Here is a 14,440-nt window from a genome sequence, read left to right on the forward strand (position 1 = left end):
CTACTCTGTGGCCTCCGCCAGCCAAGCCCCTGGAAGTCAGGTAGGGCCCCACAGCGGCGCGTTGCATTACGTTACGTTACGTAGGTCGCGCAGTCACGTGACGCCATAAGGTCGCGACCGAAGGGGGCGCCCTTTCAGCGTGTGGAGAGCCTGCCGAACGGTCGGTAGCTCGGCTTAGCCTCCTGAGGAGTCAGACCAAGAGGTGAACAAGACCTTTAGAATTAAGGTACTTGTCCTGGCTGAGGGGGAACTTTGATGAGGCTCTGGCTCCGATGCCAACCTTTCCACCGACTTTCATATTCTGCCACGGTAGGCGGTAGACGGTAGGCGGTAGTCGGGTAGGAGGGGCGCCCGCCGGTACTAGAGGTTTACTCAGAATTGGCAGGACAGCGGGCGGCAGGCGTTCATGGGCTGCTCTCGGCAGCTAGGCTCGGGATACTGGGTGGACCCCTCCCTTCCCCCTTCCTTCCCAACCCCCACATTAAAGCCCTACTCTTATCTCTCTTCCATATTTGTATTCACTGCCTGCCATGTGATGGCGTCCTCTGCGCTCCTCAGACCACGTTTGTTATTAGGGACACCAGAGAACTCCTAGATGCCAGTTCGTATCGATGATTTCAAATCTGATCTGAATTTCTGTCTCTTAATTTGTTCTGTAGAGAGAGGCAAGGAGAGAGACTTTGTTTAATTTGATATTTTTTCAGTAAAAGTGTGAAAGTAGCCAGCACGTTAAGGTTCAGAATTTGTTTTCTGTCTTTGCTTTGCCGATCAGTAGCTTTTCGAAGTTTGTGGGGGTTGGGATGCCATAATCTTTTCCTGCTTGAACTCTCTAAACGGCTTAAATTAGTCCAGACAGACACTATTGGCTTCTGATTTTCCTCCTTATTTTCTAACCATTCCTTGTTACATTCCTTAAAAGCTCTCCCCTTTCCTTCATGTGGGAAAAAACAGTGAATTTATTTAAGAAAACCATATTAAGTAAAATTATATATGATACATTTCATAAAAATCACATAGATGGTACTTAATGAGTAAAATGCAGCAAGTAAAAGATGGTGTTTACATTTGTGAGGGCTTTAAATATTGTTTGAGAGATGGTTAAGGGGGTGATATATATATTTTGTATTATATAATAGCCATTTCTTTCCTCTCATTTCAGCACTTTCAGGTTTGCTCTACAAGACACTATGTCTGAGAGACAGCAACAACAAAAATGTTTTTATCCATTGAAGAAATATGGGACATACAAAAATGAAGGTACAAAGGATTTCTATATTGTCATATTTTTAAGATAATATGCCACTTGAATCTCAAAGAATAGGGTAGTGTCTTAGCTTGTTCAGGCTGCTGTAGTAGAACACCGTGGACCAGGTGGCTTACAAATTACAAAAATTTATTCTTCACGGTTCTGGAGTCTGTGAAGTCCAAAATCAAGGCACCAGCAGGTTCAGTGTCTGGTGAGAGCCTGCTTCCTGGTTCATAAAGGGCTGTCTTCATGCTGTATCCTCACATGGCAGAAAGGGCAAGTGAGCTCTCTGGGTCCTCTTTTGTAAAGGCACTAAACCCATTCATGACGGCACCTCCCTCATGACCTAATCACCTACCAAAGACTTTACCTGCAAATACTGTCACCTTGGAGACTAGGTTGGTACATAAACATTCAGTCTGTAACAGGTAGTTTCCTCAAGCTATGTGGGAATGGAACATTTTTCCACAGACCACTGGAAGTACTAGTGTTCCTCAGGAAACATTTTGGGAAAGCCTGTTCAAAGTAAATCTCTTCTGCCGCATTAATACCTTGTACCTTTGTTTACTAAGAAGAATGTATGCTTACTAATAATTATAATCTGTTCTTCTCATTAAGAAACCACTTATTGCTAACTCATTTTATCTTATGTCATTAGTCATTCTCTCTTTTGCTTAATCTTTCCACTTTTTCATTCTTTACATATAACCTCAATTTATGTTTCTGATATCATGACGGCAAGAAATAAGTGCATAAGTGGAAGTCATTAGGAAGTCATTAGGAAGTCTTAAAAATAAAATAAAATGCCCCACTCTTGAAGCGATGATACAACTTACCCGTAAGGATGAGTGGATGAAATAGCTCTCATTTTATACCAATTTTCCACACTTTTCAAAACTAGTTTGTTATTATTATTTAATCATTATAGCTTCCATTTTTTGAGTTCCTGTTTTATGTCAAGCACTGTGGCAACCTTGTCATACCAGTTTTCTCATTTAATCCTCAGAAAAATCCTGAGAGGATGTTATTTTAATTTACAGATAAGATACAAGAATCAAGATAGGCTAGATTATGCTGTGGTAATAGACAGTCCCCGTATCTCAGGGGCTTATTCCTCACTTTGACTACATGTCCATGGCAGGTGCATGCCCCTCACAGGATGGTGGACTTTGGGGGTCTGAGCCATTCTTACTGGAATGACTTGGAGACCCAAACTGACAGAGCAGCCATCATCTAGAAAGTTGTCAGTCTCTGTGCCTGAGGGGAAGAGGACCCTGCAAGGTCTCAATCCAACAACCATATGTTCTGGCCCAGAAATAGCACATGTCACTCACAACCCATTAGCCAGAACCAGTCACATACACAGCCCTGCCCAAACAAAGGAGGTCAAGAAGTACAGCTCTTCCAGGTCGCTGGAACAGGGACAAATGGAAACACATGGCAGACAGCACTACCGCACGATGGAATTGAGGCTCAGAGAGGTAAAATACTCGCCTAAAATCACATACGCAGTAAGTGACAGAGCTTCACTGGATTATTCTATCAAATACTTGACAAGTCGATGTCTGAGATTGCTTGTGTCTGAATCACCTTCATGAGGGAGGTCTCTAGCCCTGTTCAGGCACCCGACGTAGTTGGTCAGCCGGGGGACTGCGGTAGCTGTTATATAGCTCCCTTTTACGCTTTCCCCTCGGCAACGTTATTTCGGAAGGAAAGTGGGTTCTTGCAAATGACTCTGACTCTTCCTATACACCGTACATAGACCACATGCCCTTACTGCTCCCTTTAAAATGTGAATTTTTCCCTTTCATTGCTGGATTTTCCTGAAAACGAGTTGGTTGCCCGGCATTCTCCAAAGGTCACCAGTAAGGTTCCTCTTTGTTGTTGTTATTGTTGATGAGTGTCATTATGAACTCCTGGCTTTTGAACATGTTGGTGGGCTTCAAACCATCGTTATGTGGTGTTGAGCAGAGGAGTGAAATGATTTGACTTGCTCTCTGCTGCTGCGTTGAAAAGAGACAGGTAAGGGAGCCAGGATGAAAGCAGAGGGGCCAGCTGGACAGCAGTACAGTCCAGGAGGTACCTGTTGGTATCTTGGCCAGGGTGGTGGTAATGAAGGTGGTGAGAAGTGGCCAGCTTCTGGACATACTTTGAGAGAGGGGCCGAGAGAATCTCCTGACCAGTTGGATGTAGAGTGTGGGAGAAAGAGAGCACGCCAGGCCCCCTCCGAGGTTTGGGGACTGAGCAAGTGGCATTTGTGGGTCAAATGCCCTATCTGTGTTTCCTTTCACTTCCAGTGCCACACAGGGAAAGTCCCAAGGTTGTGAGTAGCAGGATTGTCCTGACAGCGGGCCACACAGGGAAAGCAAGGCCTCCCCAGAGGAGTTCATCTGAGGCCTGGTCGTAATCAGTCCATCGTGGAGTGATCAACAGTGGGCGGATCTTTACTCATAAGCGTGCCCTGAGACAACATGGAATAGTTAATGTACAAAAGGCACAGCACACAAACCTAGAGGACTTTAAGTATTACAACCCAACGGAAGCTGGTTTCTAACAGTGTAATTACCATAATCCTCCCTCCGCACAAGCCACTAGTATGATTATCTGCTGGTTCACTGTTTCAGTGGAATGCGTTAAAAATAAAATACCCTTAGTGAATCCACCCATGGGAGAGAGAATTGACACGATCTTATTTCTGCAGGTGCTGAAAAACTTCCAAATCTTTTCCCATGGTGAACTAGATATGTTGGAGGGGAGAACTTGTGGGTGGAGGGGTGAACAGCAACACAACTCCTAGGAGTGTAGACAAGGTGAGATATAACCAGGACACTTTCTAAGCGTGGCTGTAGCTTCAGTATCCAGTACAGTAGATGTCAGAGTAAAGAAAATGAGCAAGAGCCAAAGAGAGGCCTTACAGAATGGTGAAAGGATCAGCACACCAGGGATACATAAAGATCCTAAATGTGTACGCACCAAACAATGGAGCCTCAAAGTACATGAAGCAAAAGCTGATGGAGATGAAAGGAGAAAGTGCCAGATCTATAATTATAGTGGGGGCTTTCCACACCCACCTCCCCCTTAGCAAGTGACAGAATTGCTAGAGAGAAAATCAGCAAGGATATAGGAGACCTGAATAACACAGTAAACTAATGAGATCTGCATGACATAAATAGAACAGTCTGCCCAACAACAGCAGAGTACAGTTTTTTCCCCCGAGGGTCTCTGTAACATTCACCAAGTTAGACCATCTCCTCGACCATCAGACAAACCTCAATAAATTCAGAAGGAATTGAGGGACTTCCCTGGTGGCGCAGTGGTTAAGAATCCGCCTGCCAGGGAAGGGAACACAGGTTCGAGCCCTGGTCAGGAAGATCCCACATGCCGCGGAGCAGCTAAGCCCATGCGCCTCAACTATTGATTCTGCGCTCTAGAGCCCGTGTGCCACAACTACTGAGCCCACGTGCCACAACTACTGAAGTCCGCGCACCTAGAGCCGAAGCTCCGCAACAAGAGAAGCCGCCACAACGGGAAGCCCGTGCGCCACAACGAAGAGTAACACCGCTCGCTGCAAGTAGAGAAAGCCCATGTGCAGCAACGAAGACCCAACGCAGCCATAAATAAAGAAATAAAATTATTTAAAAAAAAAAAAGAAGAATTGAAATCCCGCAGAGTGTGTTTCCTGACCACGATGGAATCAAATTAAAAACCAGTAATAGAAAGCAAAAAGAAGAATCCCTAAACACTGGGAAATGGTGGCTGACACATCATTCCAGGTTATCATTCACACCCTTGTTATAGAAGGGCTGAAGTTAGGAAGAGTTGCCTGCTGAGCTGAAAGGCATTTCAGGCTGGCCCAATAGAGAGGTCACTCTGGATCTTTCAAACAGAGTATTGTTCAGGGCAAGGCTGGAAGGAGGGAGACAGTTCAGGAGGTTGTTACCTCAGTGCCACCTGACATTAAAGCTCCAAGTGCACTGGCAAAGGAAGTCCAGCTAGCTTGCTGGTTGTTAGTGGAATCGGTATGGTGGCTCATTGGATTTGGGAAGCACGAGAGAGGTATTGATGTGGTTGCTGGAAAGTCCTGAGAGAAAGCAAGATTCGGGTGCCTTCCTGGTATATATATGACTGGTGTCCAGTCTAACCCATGGATGCATACACCTCGGTTCTTTATCAGTCCTGCACCACTGTTTTAAAAGTTTCAGCGCAGTTGTCCTCTCCTCCCTCCTCCCTCTTTGTCCTCCTTGTCCTCCTCTTCCTCATCCTGCTCCTCCTCGATTCTTCCCCTGATAGTGCCATCTGTCGGATAAGGCTGTCCTCTCTGGGCAGGCAGAAGAGTGTCCTTTCTGAAGCTTGTGGGACTGGTCCCTTAGGCCACGTTGGCACTTGGCCTGCCCTACCATGCTGTTAGCCTAAGACATGGTACGTGGTAAGTGGACCACAGATGTGTCTGCAAACTTGTATTTTTGTTCCTCTTTTCAGAGTACAGTGATGGTGGTAGACCACCTCAAGGAAGAAAGAAAGGTTGGAGTTCTTTCCCAGGTAATTCTGGCGAGAGGAGCCCTCGTTATGAACGCGATGGGTGTGAGCCTCAGCCTTCAAACCTCCAGGAGGATGATGGAAACGTGGTGAAGAGGGATGTCCAGGAGGACCCCGAAGTAAGACAGTAAGTGGCCAGGCAGCTGGGTTTGTACACAGCAGCCCCTGGGACTATGCACCTCTCTCACTCTCCATGGACTTGTTTTTCTTCTCTCACTGCAAAACTGAAGCATGCTAGAAGTGAAATAATGGTTGAGCAATCCTAATTGTAGAGCTGGTGTCAAAGAGGCGAGGGTGTACAGAAGACTTTCTTAGCACTTATGGCCACTCACTGTCCTTCTCTCCACATCCCCCCTGCAGCTCTCCCTGTACCATCCGAGGCAACAAGAGAGGAGTGAGATGGCAAAGTGAAGGCCACATGCATACTACTGTGTGGAGAAACAGAAAACCTCTGGAGAGGGAAATGGGGGAGAACACACAAGATGGAACCCCAGGGAGGTGGTTCAGGGTCACAGTGAGTATCCTGTAAAATGTACGGAATGTGCAGGAGAGAAAAGGCAGGGGGAGTTGTGTTGGTCTCATGTAGAGATGCTGGTTTCTTTCACTGGGGACAGTTTGTAATCTGTCCTTTTTATTACCAGGAGTTAACAGTCTTGTTCATCTAAGGGCAGGTTCAGAGAAGCAATGTAAAGGGAACAGGCTGACCGTGAGGAGAACGGAGGAGCCTGTCTCAAAGCAAAGATGGAAACTACTGCCAAGGATATGGAGCAACTCCACATTGGAGGTCTCAGCTTGGCAAGCTGAGTGTGGGAGACAGAGGGTCGAGCCTCTGGAGACCTTGTCTGAGGGGCAAGCAGTGTGTGCGCTGGGTAGGATCTCCTGGAAATTTATAAAAGGAACATCATCTCTGACACCTTGATTATGTGGAAGAGAGTTTGACTGGAGAGAAAGAGTATTTAGGAAATCCATATTACGCACACCCATAAGAAATCATGCCAGTGGTCCCTTCTTTACAAGCCCTTTCAAGCTCAGTAGAAGGCCGGGAAAGAACAGGAAAAGGTTCGTCCTCCAGCCTAAATTCCCTGTTGTCTGTCCTCTCTCCCATGCCTTCTATTCATCCTTAGATTCCTTGTGGGATAAAGTATGACAAGACGTGGCTAATGAAGTCAATCCAGAGCCATTGCAGTGTCCCCTTCACTCCAGTGGACGTAAGAGAGGATGCCGAAGCCAGACGCGTGGGCACAGGGAAGGGGGAGAGAGAGAGACCTGGTTCAGCAGGGTCTGTTGGCTTCTGATACTATTGCTGTTGCATTCAATCCCTGTAGTTCCACTTTATGCAAAATGGGGCTCGGTTCTTTGTCCAGGAAGCTAGCACTGCCTCTGCATTGATGGATGTCAGCTACAAGATTCGTGACGAGGAGAGCCGAAAGGTGTGTGTCGAGGGCGTTACGTGTACCTCATCCTGAGGAAGGAGTACAGGCCAGGGGCTGGTTGTCTTCTTTGGAACTAGAGTTCCTGGTGCTTACCCCACCTCTTCTTCCTGCAGATACCTGTCTTTGTCAGCCCCTCCGCTGTTCCCTACTCTGTGCGGGATAAGTTGAAGCCAGAAGAAATGGAGCAGCTAAAGGTAATGGAGACTCACGGCGAGTAGTGTGCCAGTGCTCAGACCCACCTCTCCTTCTTCCAGTCCCCCGTCCCCCTCGCCCCCGATTTCCCTGCCACCACAAGAGCCTCAGAACGGCTCTCTCCATCTCTCTCTCCGCAGCTGACCTTGAGCAAACGATTTGATGTCTCCCAGCAAGCTCTTGACCTCCAGAGGCTCCGCCTTGACCCAGGTACGGCTGACAGCAGTAATTCTAGGGCGGGTGAGGGCAGAGGGGTCTTCCTGGAGGGAGACTTAGGGATGGTAACGTGGGGAGGGGCTGGTGCTGGCCCCACACTCCACTCAGCCATCCTATTCCCTCCCCTCTCCTTCCTGAAGACTTGGTGGGCTATGATATTGATATATTTCTGAATCGAAGAAGCTGCATGGCTGCCACCCTGCAGGTCATCGAAAAGTATTTCCCTGAGGTGAGGCTGTAGGCCCAGTGCTGGTATTAGGGTAGAGGGTGGAAGAGATGGGGTGGAGGGCAGATTTGTCTCCAAGGTCCTAGATAGTAACCTTCACTCTACCTCTTCTTGCCCCAAAGCTGTTGTCCTTGAACTTGAGCAGCAACAAACTGTACCAGCTGGATGGCCTGTCTGACATTATACAGATGGCCCCCACGGTCAAGATCCTGAACCTCTCCAAAAATGAGGTGAGAAGAGGGAGCCAGGTCAAACTTGGGTTGAGAGTGGGGGGTGGGGCATGTTAGTGTCCATCAGAGTGATGACAGGAGGCAGGTGAAGGTACCTGTGTGGGAGGGAGGGTTCTGGGGGTGCAGGGATCCGGATGTCCCTCTTTCCCTGGGATTCCTTTTCCCACTTCTGCGCCATATTTCTCAGCTGACGTCTGTGTGGGAGTTGAGCAAGATGCAAGGGCTGAAGCTTGAAGAGCTGTGGCTGCAAGGGAACCCATTGTGTGACACCTTCCCAGACCAGTCCACCTATGTAAGGTCAGTGTGAACACCCTGTCACCCTTCTTGGTGACCTTCACCCATGGGAGCCTAGACTATCTGTGACAGTGCCCCTTTGCCAAAGGTGGCAGCCCTGGTCTTCTGGGAGGATCACAGGCCCCACCTTCTGCTTTCTCTGTGCCTATCACCGGTGAGGAGTTTCCTTCCCCTGACCTGCTCACCTCTGCAGGCGCTCTGGGGTCTGTTTCCAGCTCTCTACGCCCAGCTCTATTCCAGCAAGGCCTCCCAAGAGTGTGCCCCAGGAAGCAGGGCTTCTCCTCCTCACCAGGACCAGGAGCGACCAGCCTTGATCCAGATGCTGGCGCCCTGGACTGAGAAGGGTCCTCCAGTCCAGGGCCTCTTGCTGAGAGAAGCCTTCCTTCTTCGTGCTGAGATGGGGTTTGCCTCCCCCGTTCTGAGAGGGGCCCTCTTCCCCTTCCTCCAAATGGATCCTCCCTCCTCCCCCAGGTTGACATGGGGGCTTTCCTGCGTCATGCTGAGGGCTGAGGCCATGGGTGGCTGCTGTCATGACATCCATTCTGCTGGCCCAGTGCCAGGAGCTGGACCCTCCTTGGGAAAAAGCAGGGCTCCCTGAGTCAAGGGGCCAGACGTGGGCCCCTGCCAGTGATCAGAGGGCTTCCTGAGGCAGGAGTGGAAGGCAGAGGGCAGAGGTGGTAGAGGAGACCGAAGGACAGGCCTCTCAGGGGCACTTCCCATCCCTCCCTGCACACGTCACATCATCCCACCTGGTCCTTCACAGGAGCCCTGGGCAGCCTGAGACAGGTATGATTCCTCAGATAAAGAACCAACTCAGAGAGGTGCAGGGGTCATCGGGAGAGAAGACAGTGATCATCAGAGGGGGCCACGGATCCTCAGCCCCATACTGAGCTGGGTCCTGACCCTTTCCTCCTTCTGAGGAAGATCTGCCCCCATGGCTGCTCGGTTTCCCATGCCCAAGTCTGGCTGAGCTCACACAGGTGACAAAGTTTCAGCCAGCATCCAGTGGGCCCCCAGCCCAACACGTGCATATTTTCCCTTCCTACCTGGTGTGTCTGGGCGATTCTGGGGCAGGTGAAGAGCCGCAATAAGTGTGCCGTTTCCCCTTTCTTCTCTCTTCTTCCCGGACCCCGACCACGGGAGAGCTTCTTTCCCTTCTCTTTGTTGTCTCTCTCCCCTGTCTCTGTGCCCCTATGTCTCTCTCATCTCTCCCTTCCTACCTTCACTCCCTTTCTGTCTTCATCCCCTCCATCTCCCTCCCTGAGCCCCACCTCACTCACCTCACTGGCCCAGCATCCTGGGCCATCCCTGGGGGGTGTCGGGGTCTTGCCAGAGTGCTGGACCCCCAGTGAGGTAGCAGAGGCCCGGGCTCCCACTCCATCCCCTCTTCTCCCCACAGCCTTCAGTGGGGCCCTGGAGGAAGGGAGGGAGGAGAAGGAAGCCCTGCAGCACGGGTTTGAAGTGCTGGTCCCTGTGGCACTGGAGAAGGGAGTCCGAGTAGTCTGGGTGGGAGCTACCCAGGCGAAGGAGAGGAAGGGAGGCAGGGAAGGAATATTAAAGTGAAGGTACTGAGAGAGATGAGGAGACAGTGCCTTTCAGACAGTAAGATGACAGATGCTCAGTGCTCAACAGGCAAGTGGACTGAAAACCCCTAAAATCAGGAGCAGAGGTGGGCAAAGGGTGCTGCTGGATTGGCCAGAACACACTGATCTCTGTTTATGGTATTACTGTTTTAACTCAAAGGAAGCATTGCAACCTTGAACTATCAACCACCTCTTCTCTATTTTTGGTTTTGGACAGGGCCATCAGAGAATGTTTCCCGAAGTTGTTACGCCTGGTAAGTGCCTACGTAAATCATTGTCTCTTACAAATGTCGGTGGCCTCTGCACCTGCCCTCAAGCCCTTTGGGTCTTGCCTAGATCACATATTAGCATCAGAACCTTAACCATTTTGGGGGACATGGACTCCTGAAAATGACATGGATATACTTGCTGGAAAAATACCCATAAATACACACACGCACACACACAAGTTGAATATAACACTAGAGACTTCCAGGACCTCATGATGAAGACATCCACTGTAAGCTTTCCCATGGAATTTCCAGGGCCCTTTCACACCTGACCTCTGATCCTCACCCTCCTGGGCCCATCCTTTTCCCGGATCATCCAGGGCCACTCCCCTGGTCTCCACTCCTGACTTCCTCTTCCCTTCTCCAGGATGGCCAGGAGTTACCGTCACCAGTGACCGTTGACGTTGACACTCCCTACATAGTAAAGCTCTGCAAGGTCAGGAAGAGGATCAAACAACATTTGGGGTGTTGCAGGGAGGCTTTATCTACTGCATAGTCTCAAGTGCCATTTGATTCCAGGGAAGCTACTTTGGATCTGATGAGCTGAAGAGCCTAGTCCTGCAATTCCTGAAGCAGTAAGTACCTCAGGGAAGCTGAGCAAGGGACGGAGGGCTAGGACAGGTGAGGCCACCTGAGCACAGGTCTGCTCAGGGGAGTTTTCAAGTCTCATTTGAGGTCCAGACCACAGAGATAGACTGTCTTCATTGCTCCTCCTTAGGTACTACTTGATCCATGACTATGGAGACAGACAGGTTCTCGCGGGTGCTTATCACGAGGAGGCCTGCTTCTCCCTGATGATTCCCTTCCACCCCGAGGACCCAGCCCCGTGAGTATGACAGTACAGCCTCTGCTCCCGGGCCGTGTGGCCCCCCAGCAGACACAGGCCAGCTCCTGCAAACACCCACCACCCACTGTTGCTCTTTGTCTCCTAGAAGCAGCTTGTGCAAGTATTTCAAGGACAGCAGGAATATGAAGAAGCTCAAGGACCCCTGTGAGTGTGTGATGGGAAGACTGGGTGGGAAAGGGCGGTGAAGGGGTCAATCATAGGGCCCAGGGCGTGGCAGCCCCTGACCTTCGCTCGCTTTCCCTCCCCTCACAGACCTGCGGGTCCAGCTGCTGAAGCACACAAAACGTGTCATTGTGCACACCCTCTGTGTGTTGCCCAAGACTCAGCATGCCTTCAGCTCCTTCGTGGTGGACACGTGGTTCCAGACGGTGAGCGCCTGCTTCCTCCGCCGGGTGGGCCCAGGAAGCCGCAGGTGGGTGGGAGGTGGAGGTGGTGACTGGGTGCCTGGGCTCTTCCCTTTCAGGAAACGATGCTCTGCTTCTCCGTCAGTGGGCTGTTCAAGGCAGGTGAGTGTGTGTAGACCCCCAGCGCAGATGCCCCACTGCTGCCTCCCCCTGGCCAGGTTCACACCCAGAACCACTCAGCTTCCCTGACCCCTTCCCTCCCCTTCACTTTCTTTCCCCTTCTCTTCCCTTCCCTCCCCTTGTATTCCCTTCTGTTCCCTCCCCTCCCCTCCCCTCCCCCCGCCTCCCCTTCCCCACTGTGTTCTCCTGCCCTCAGGCTTCCCACAGACAACCCAGGTCTGAGCTGTGTCCATGCCTGTCTGCCCTGCACACCCTGGGCGTTGGGGACACAGGCTGTGGATTTTGGTGGCTCTCATCCCAGATCCTTACTCTCAGAACTTGGGCCATTACTGAACCTCTCGGTTTCCTCATTTGCAAAACAGGGTAGTAGTATCCACCTCTTGGGCGGCTGTGAAAAATGCACCCCGTGAACTTGTGTGGTGGTCGTCAGGGGTCCTGTCACTGGGTGCAGACTGCTCCTATAGTTGCCCTCCCCATTCCCGACACCCTGGCCCCCGTGAACAATTGCCCTCTCAGCATGAGTGTCCAGTCACACCCTGACTGGGGACCGCCATGTGAGCGTGTACAGCACGTGTGGCTCTAAGGGGTACTGTTGTTTGTTTGCTGTTGAAGTGGAAGGAAGTTCTCAGGGCTGTGTGCGTGCCTTCACCCGGACCTTCATCGCTACCCCTGCCCGCTACGCCAGGTGAGAGCCCTGTTGTGGGTGGGAATGCCCATCCCCACCTGGGCTCAGGGGCGTGGGAATGTGGTGGCAAAGACCTTAGGTTTACTCGGCATTGTGGAAAGCCAGCAGGGAGATCCCAGGAGCAGTGTAGCCTAGTGGTTAGGAAGAGCGTGGGCTCTGGAATCGGCCTATGGGTTCTCTCCTTGAAACAACACTCACTCGCTGTGTTATCTTGGTCAAGTCACATGACCTCTGTGTGACTCAGTGTCTTCTTCCAAGAATGGGCATCAGAGCGTCCAGCCCTTGGGCTGTGGTAAAGGGTAAATGCGAAATTGCCCGTGGGTTGGGGATAAACCTATAAATCGAGTGAAGGTGGTAGACAGTCTCTCCAAAGGTGGGCTCTGTGGGGAGGGGCAGAGGTACCAGTCAAGGAACCTGGGAGACAGACACAGGAGGGACGTGGAAGGAATCTGGTTGCTGAGTGCCAGTGGGAGCAGAGTCAGTATTGGGGGTGTGGGTGTCCATCCACCAGTTGTCTGAGGGCCCATTTTTCCTTCAGTCTGTGCATCGTGAATGACGAGCTGTTTGTGAGGGATGCCGACCCCAGTGAGACCCAGAGTGTGTTCTCCATCCCACTGCCTACACCCACCTCCAGCTCCATGCACCCCCTCTCCCAGCAGCAGCAGGACATCATGCAGGCATCCTCCACCCCATCTGAGATGAACCTCTAGTGGTCTCAGAAATGAGTGCTGGGGTTGCATGGGGATAGGAGGGAGCTGGGAGGAGTAGAGGAGTGGTTAATGGGAACTTGAAGGTAATTTGTTTTCCTTGTTTATTTCAGTCATTTTTAATCTGAACATCTCATTCGTGGTACATATAAAGCTACCTAGTTATTTTGAGCAGCCTTGTATTATTTTTATTAATTTCATGGATGCTGCTTCTGTATTAACAGACAGTTGGGTGTTCAGGAGTGTGCATGAGGTTCATTCCACTGTATATGTCACAGTACATGTGGAGGGGAAAAAATCATTACCCCAAAACATACCTCCCAGAGGTAACCGTTGAATGTTTTCACCTTCATCATATCTTCCTGTAAGTTTGCTTATGTAGGTGTTTACATATTTATTAAGCATGTTTATATATTTCTATATTTATCTACAGAAAATGAGATCTCATCATGAGAGAGAGAGAGAGAGAAGGAAATAGAGAGACTGAGGCAATGAGAAAGAGAGGCTTGTGGCTGAATGGGGAAGAGGGGTCCAAGGAGGGATTATTTAATCTTTAGTGCCTTGAAACTTGAGCAAGTTAACAGCTAATGTGAAGGAGCCATCTCAGCTCATTTGTAACTCTTAAATTTGCCTATATATTAATTTTCCTTCTTATCTTATTTCTACTACAGAGCTAATGAGACACCTCAAATGGAATAGTATAAATTTTAAGCCCAATATATATTTAGTTATTAGTGAATGGAAGAAGGGACAATTGTATTTCAATGAAATGGTAGTACTTTTTAGGTTTTTGTCTCACAGGGAGGCAGCACATGGTTGAAACTGTGGTGTGACGTGGCTGGATGACGCATGATCTGAGGACCCCTGCACTGTTGAATGGGAGACAGGTCTAGAATTTTCCTATAAACGTATTAACATGCGTAGCAGTCCAGGAGCAGCAGTTAGGCAAACACTACGGCTTGCTGCCCTGGTGCCATCTCTCACTGAGCTCACCAGGTGAATCAAAGGCAAGCCTGTCTTCCCAGCGTGGGGAACTGGGTTAGGGTCTGCTCAGAGGCATGATGTTGGGCAGCTCTTAGGAGCTTCTGAGTCTCCCAAGAAGCTAGAGATCCTTCTGTCTTTAAAACACCTTTCCATAATGCCTGCCTTAGCCCCAGGTTTTCTCATTCACCCGTCAGGACAGCTCAGTGTTAAAGATGAGTCCCATTTCACAGATGACAAACTCCTCCTCATATAGCTTCTATCACCTATCCAGGTAAGTGGGAGTTTGGGGATGAGGTTCCATCCCTCGCCCTCTCTAGAGGACAGTGGAGCAGCCTCCCTTTTAGACAGTGGGCTTCTAGGCCTGGAGAAATGGTCCTTTTGTTCTCCCCTGATATAACAGGCCCAAGGGGTACTCCCTCAAAACCCCTATTGAAGAATATGATAGTGCACATACATGTGCACATGCAT

General features: G+C 50.0%; 1 protein-coding gene across 1 annotated transcript; it reads left to right on the top strand.

Moving 5' to 3' along the window:
• The first annotated feature begins 149 nt into the window (after positions 1-149).
• Positions 150-14,063, top strand: LOC307180447 (nuclear RNA export factor 2-like). Its single transcript, XM_079910717.1, has 20 exons — positions 150-202; positions 1,160-1,257; positions 5,726-5,909; positions 6,143-6,296; positions 6,907-6,990; positions 7,108-7,212; positions 7,329-7,409; positions 7,548-7,617; positions 7,764-7,852; positions 7,972-8,079; positions 8,267-8,376; positions 10,174-10,210; positions 10,593-10,661; positions 10,745-10,800; positions 10,944-11,051; positions 11,158-11,216; positions 11,325-11,440; positions 11,536-11,578; positions 12,209-12,281; positions 12,820-14,063. Exons 2-20 carry the CDS (start codon positions 1,188-1,190, stop codon positions 12,989-12,991), a joined length of 1,788 nt encoding a protein of 595 aa, XP_079766843.1. The 5' UTR covers positions 150-202; positions 1,160-1,187; the 3' UTR covers positions 12,992-14,063.
• Positions 14,064-14,440: the final 377 nt, after the last annotated feature.

This window comes from Stenella coeruleoalba, assembly GCF_951394435.1.
Source record: "Stenella coeruleoalba genome assembly, chromosome: X".
NCBI classification, from domain to species: Eukaryota; Metazoa; Chordata; class Mammalia; order Artiodactyla; family Delphinidae; genus Stenella; species Stenella coeruleoalba.

Bases quoted from the DNA above. Each gene is read 5' to 3' on its own strand.
- LOC307180447 (XM_079910717.1), top strand. From the start codon at position 1,188: ATGTCTGAGAGACAGCAACAACAAAAATGTTTTTATCCATTGAAGAAA. The intron at 8,080-8,266 runs GTGAGAAGAGGG...CATATTTCTCAG, and splicing joins TGAACCTCTCCAAAAATGAG to CTGACGTCTGTGTGGGAGTT. The intron at 11,217-11,324 runs GTGAGTGTGTGA...CTCCCCTCACAG, and splicing joins GAAGAAGCTCAAGGACCCCT to ACCTGCGGGTCCAGCTGCTG.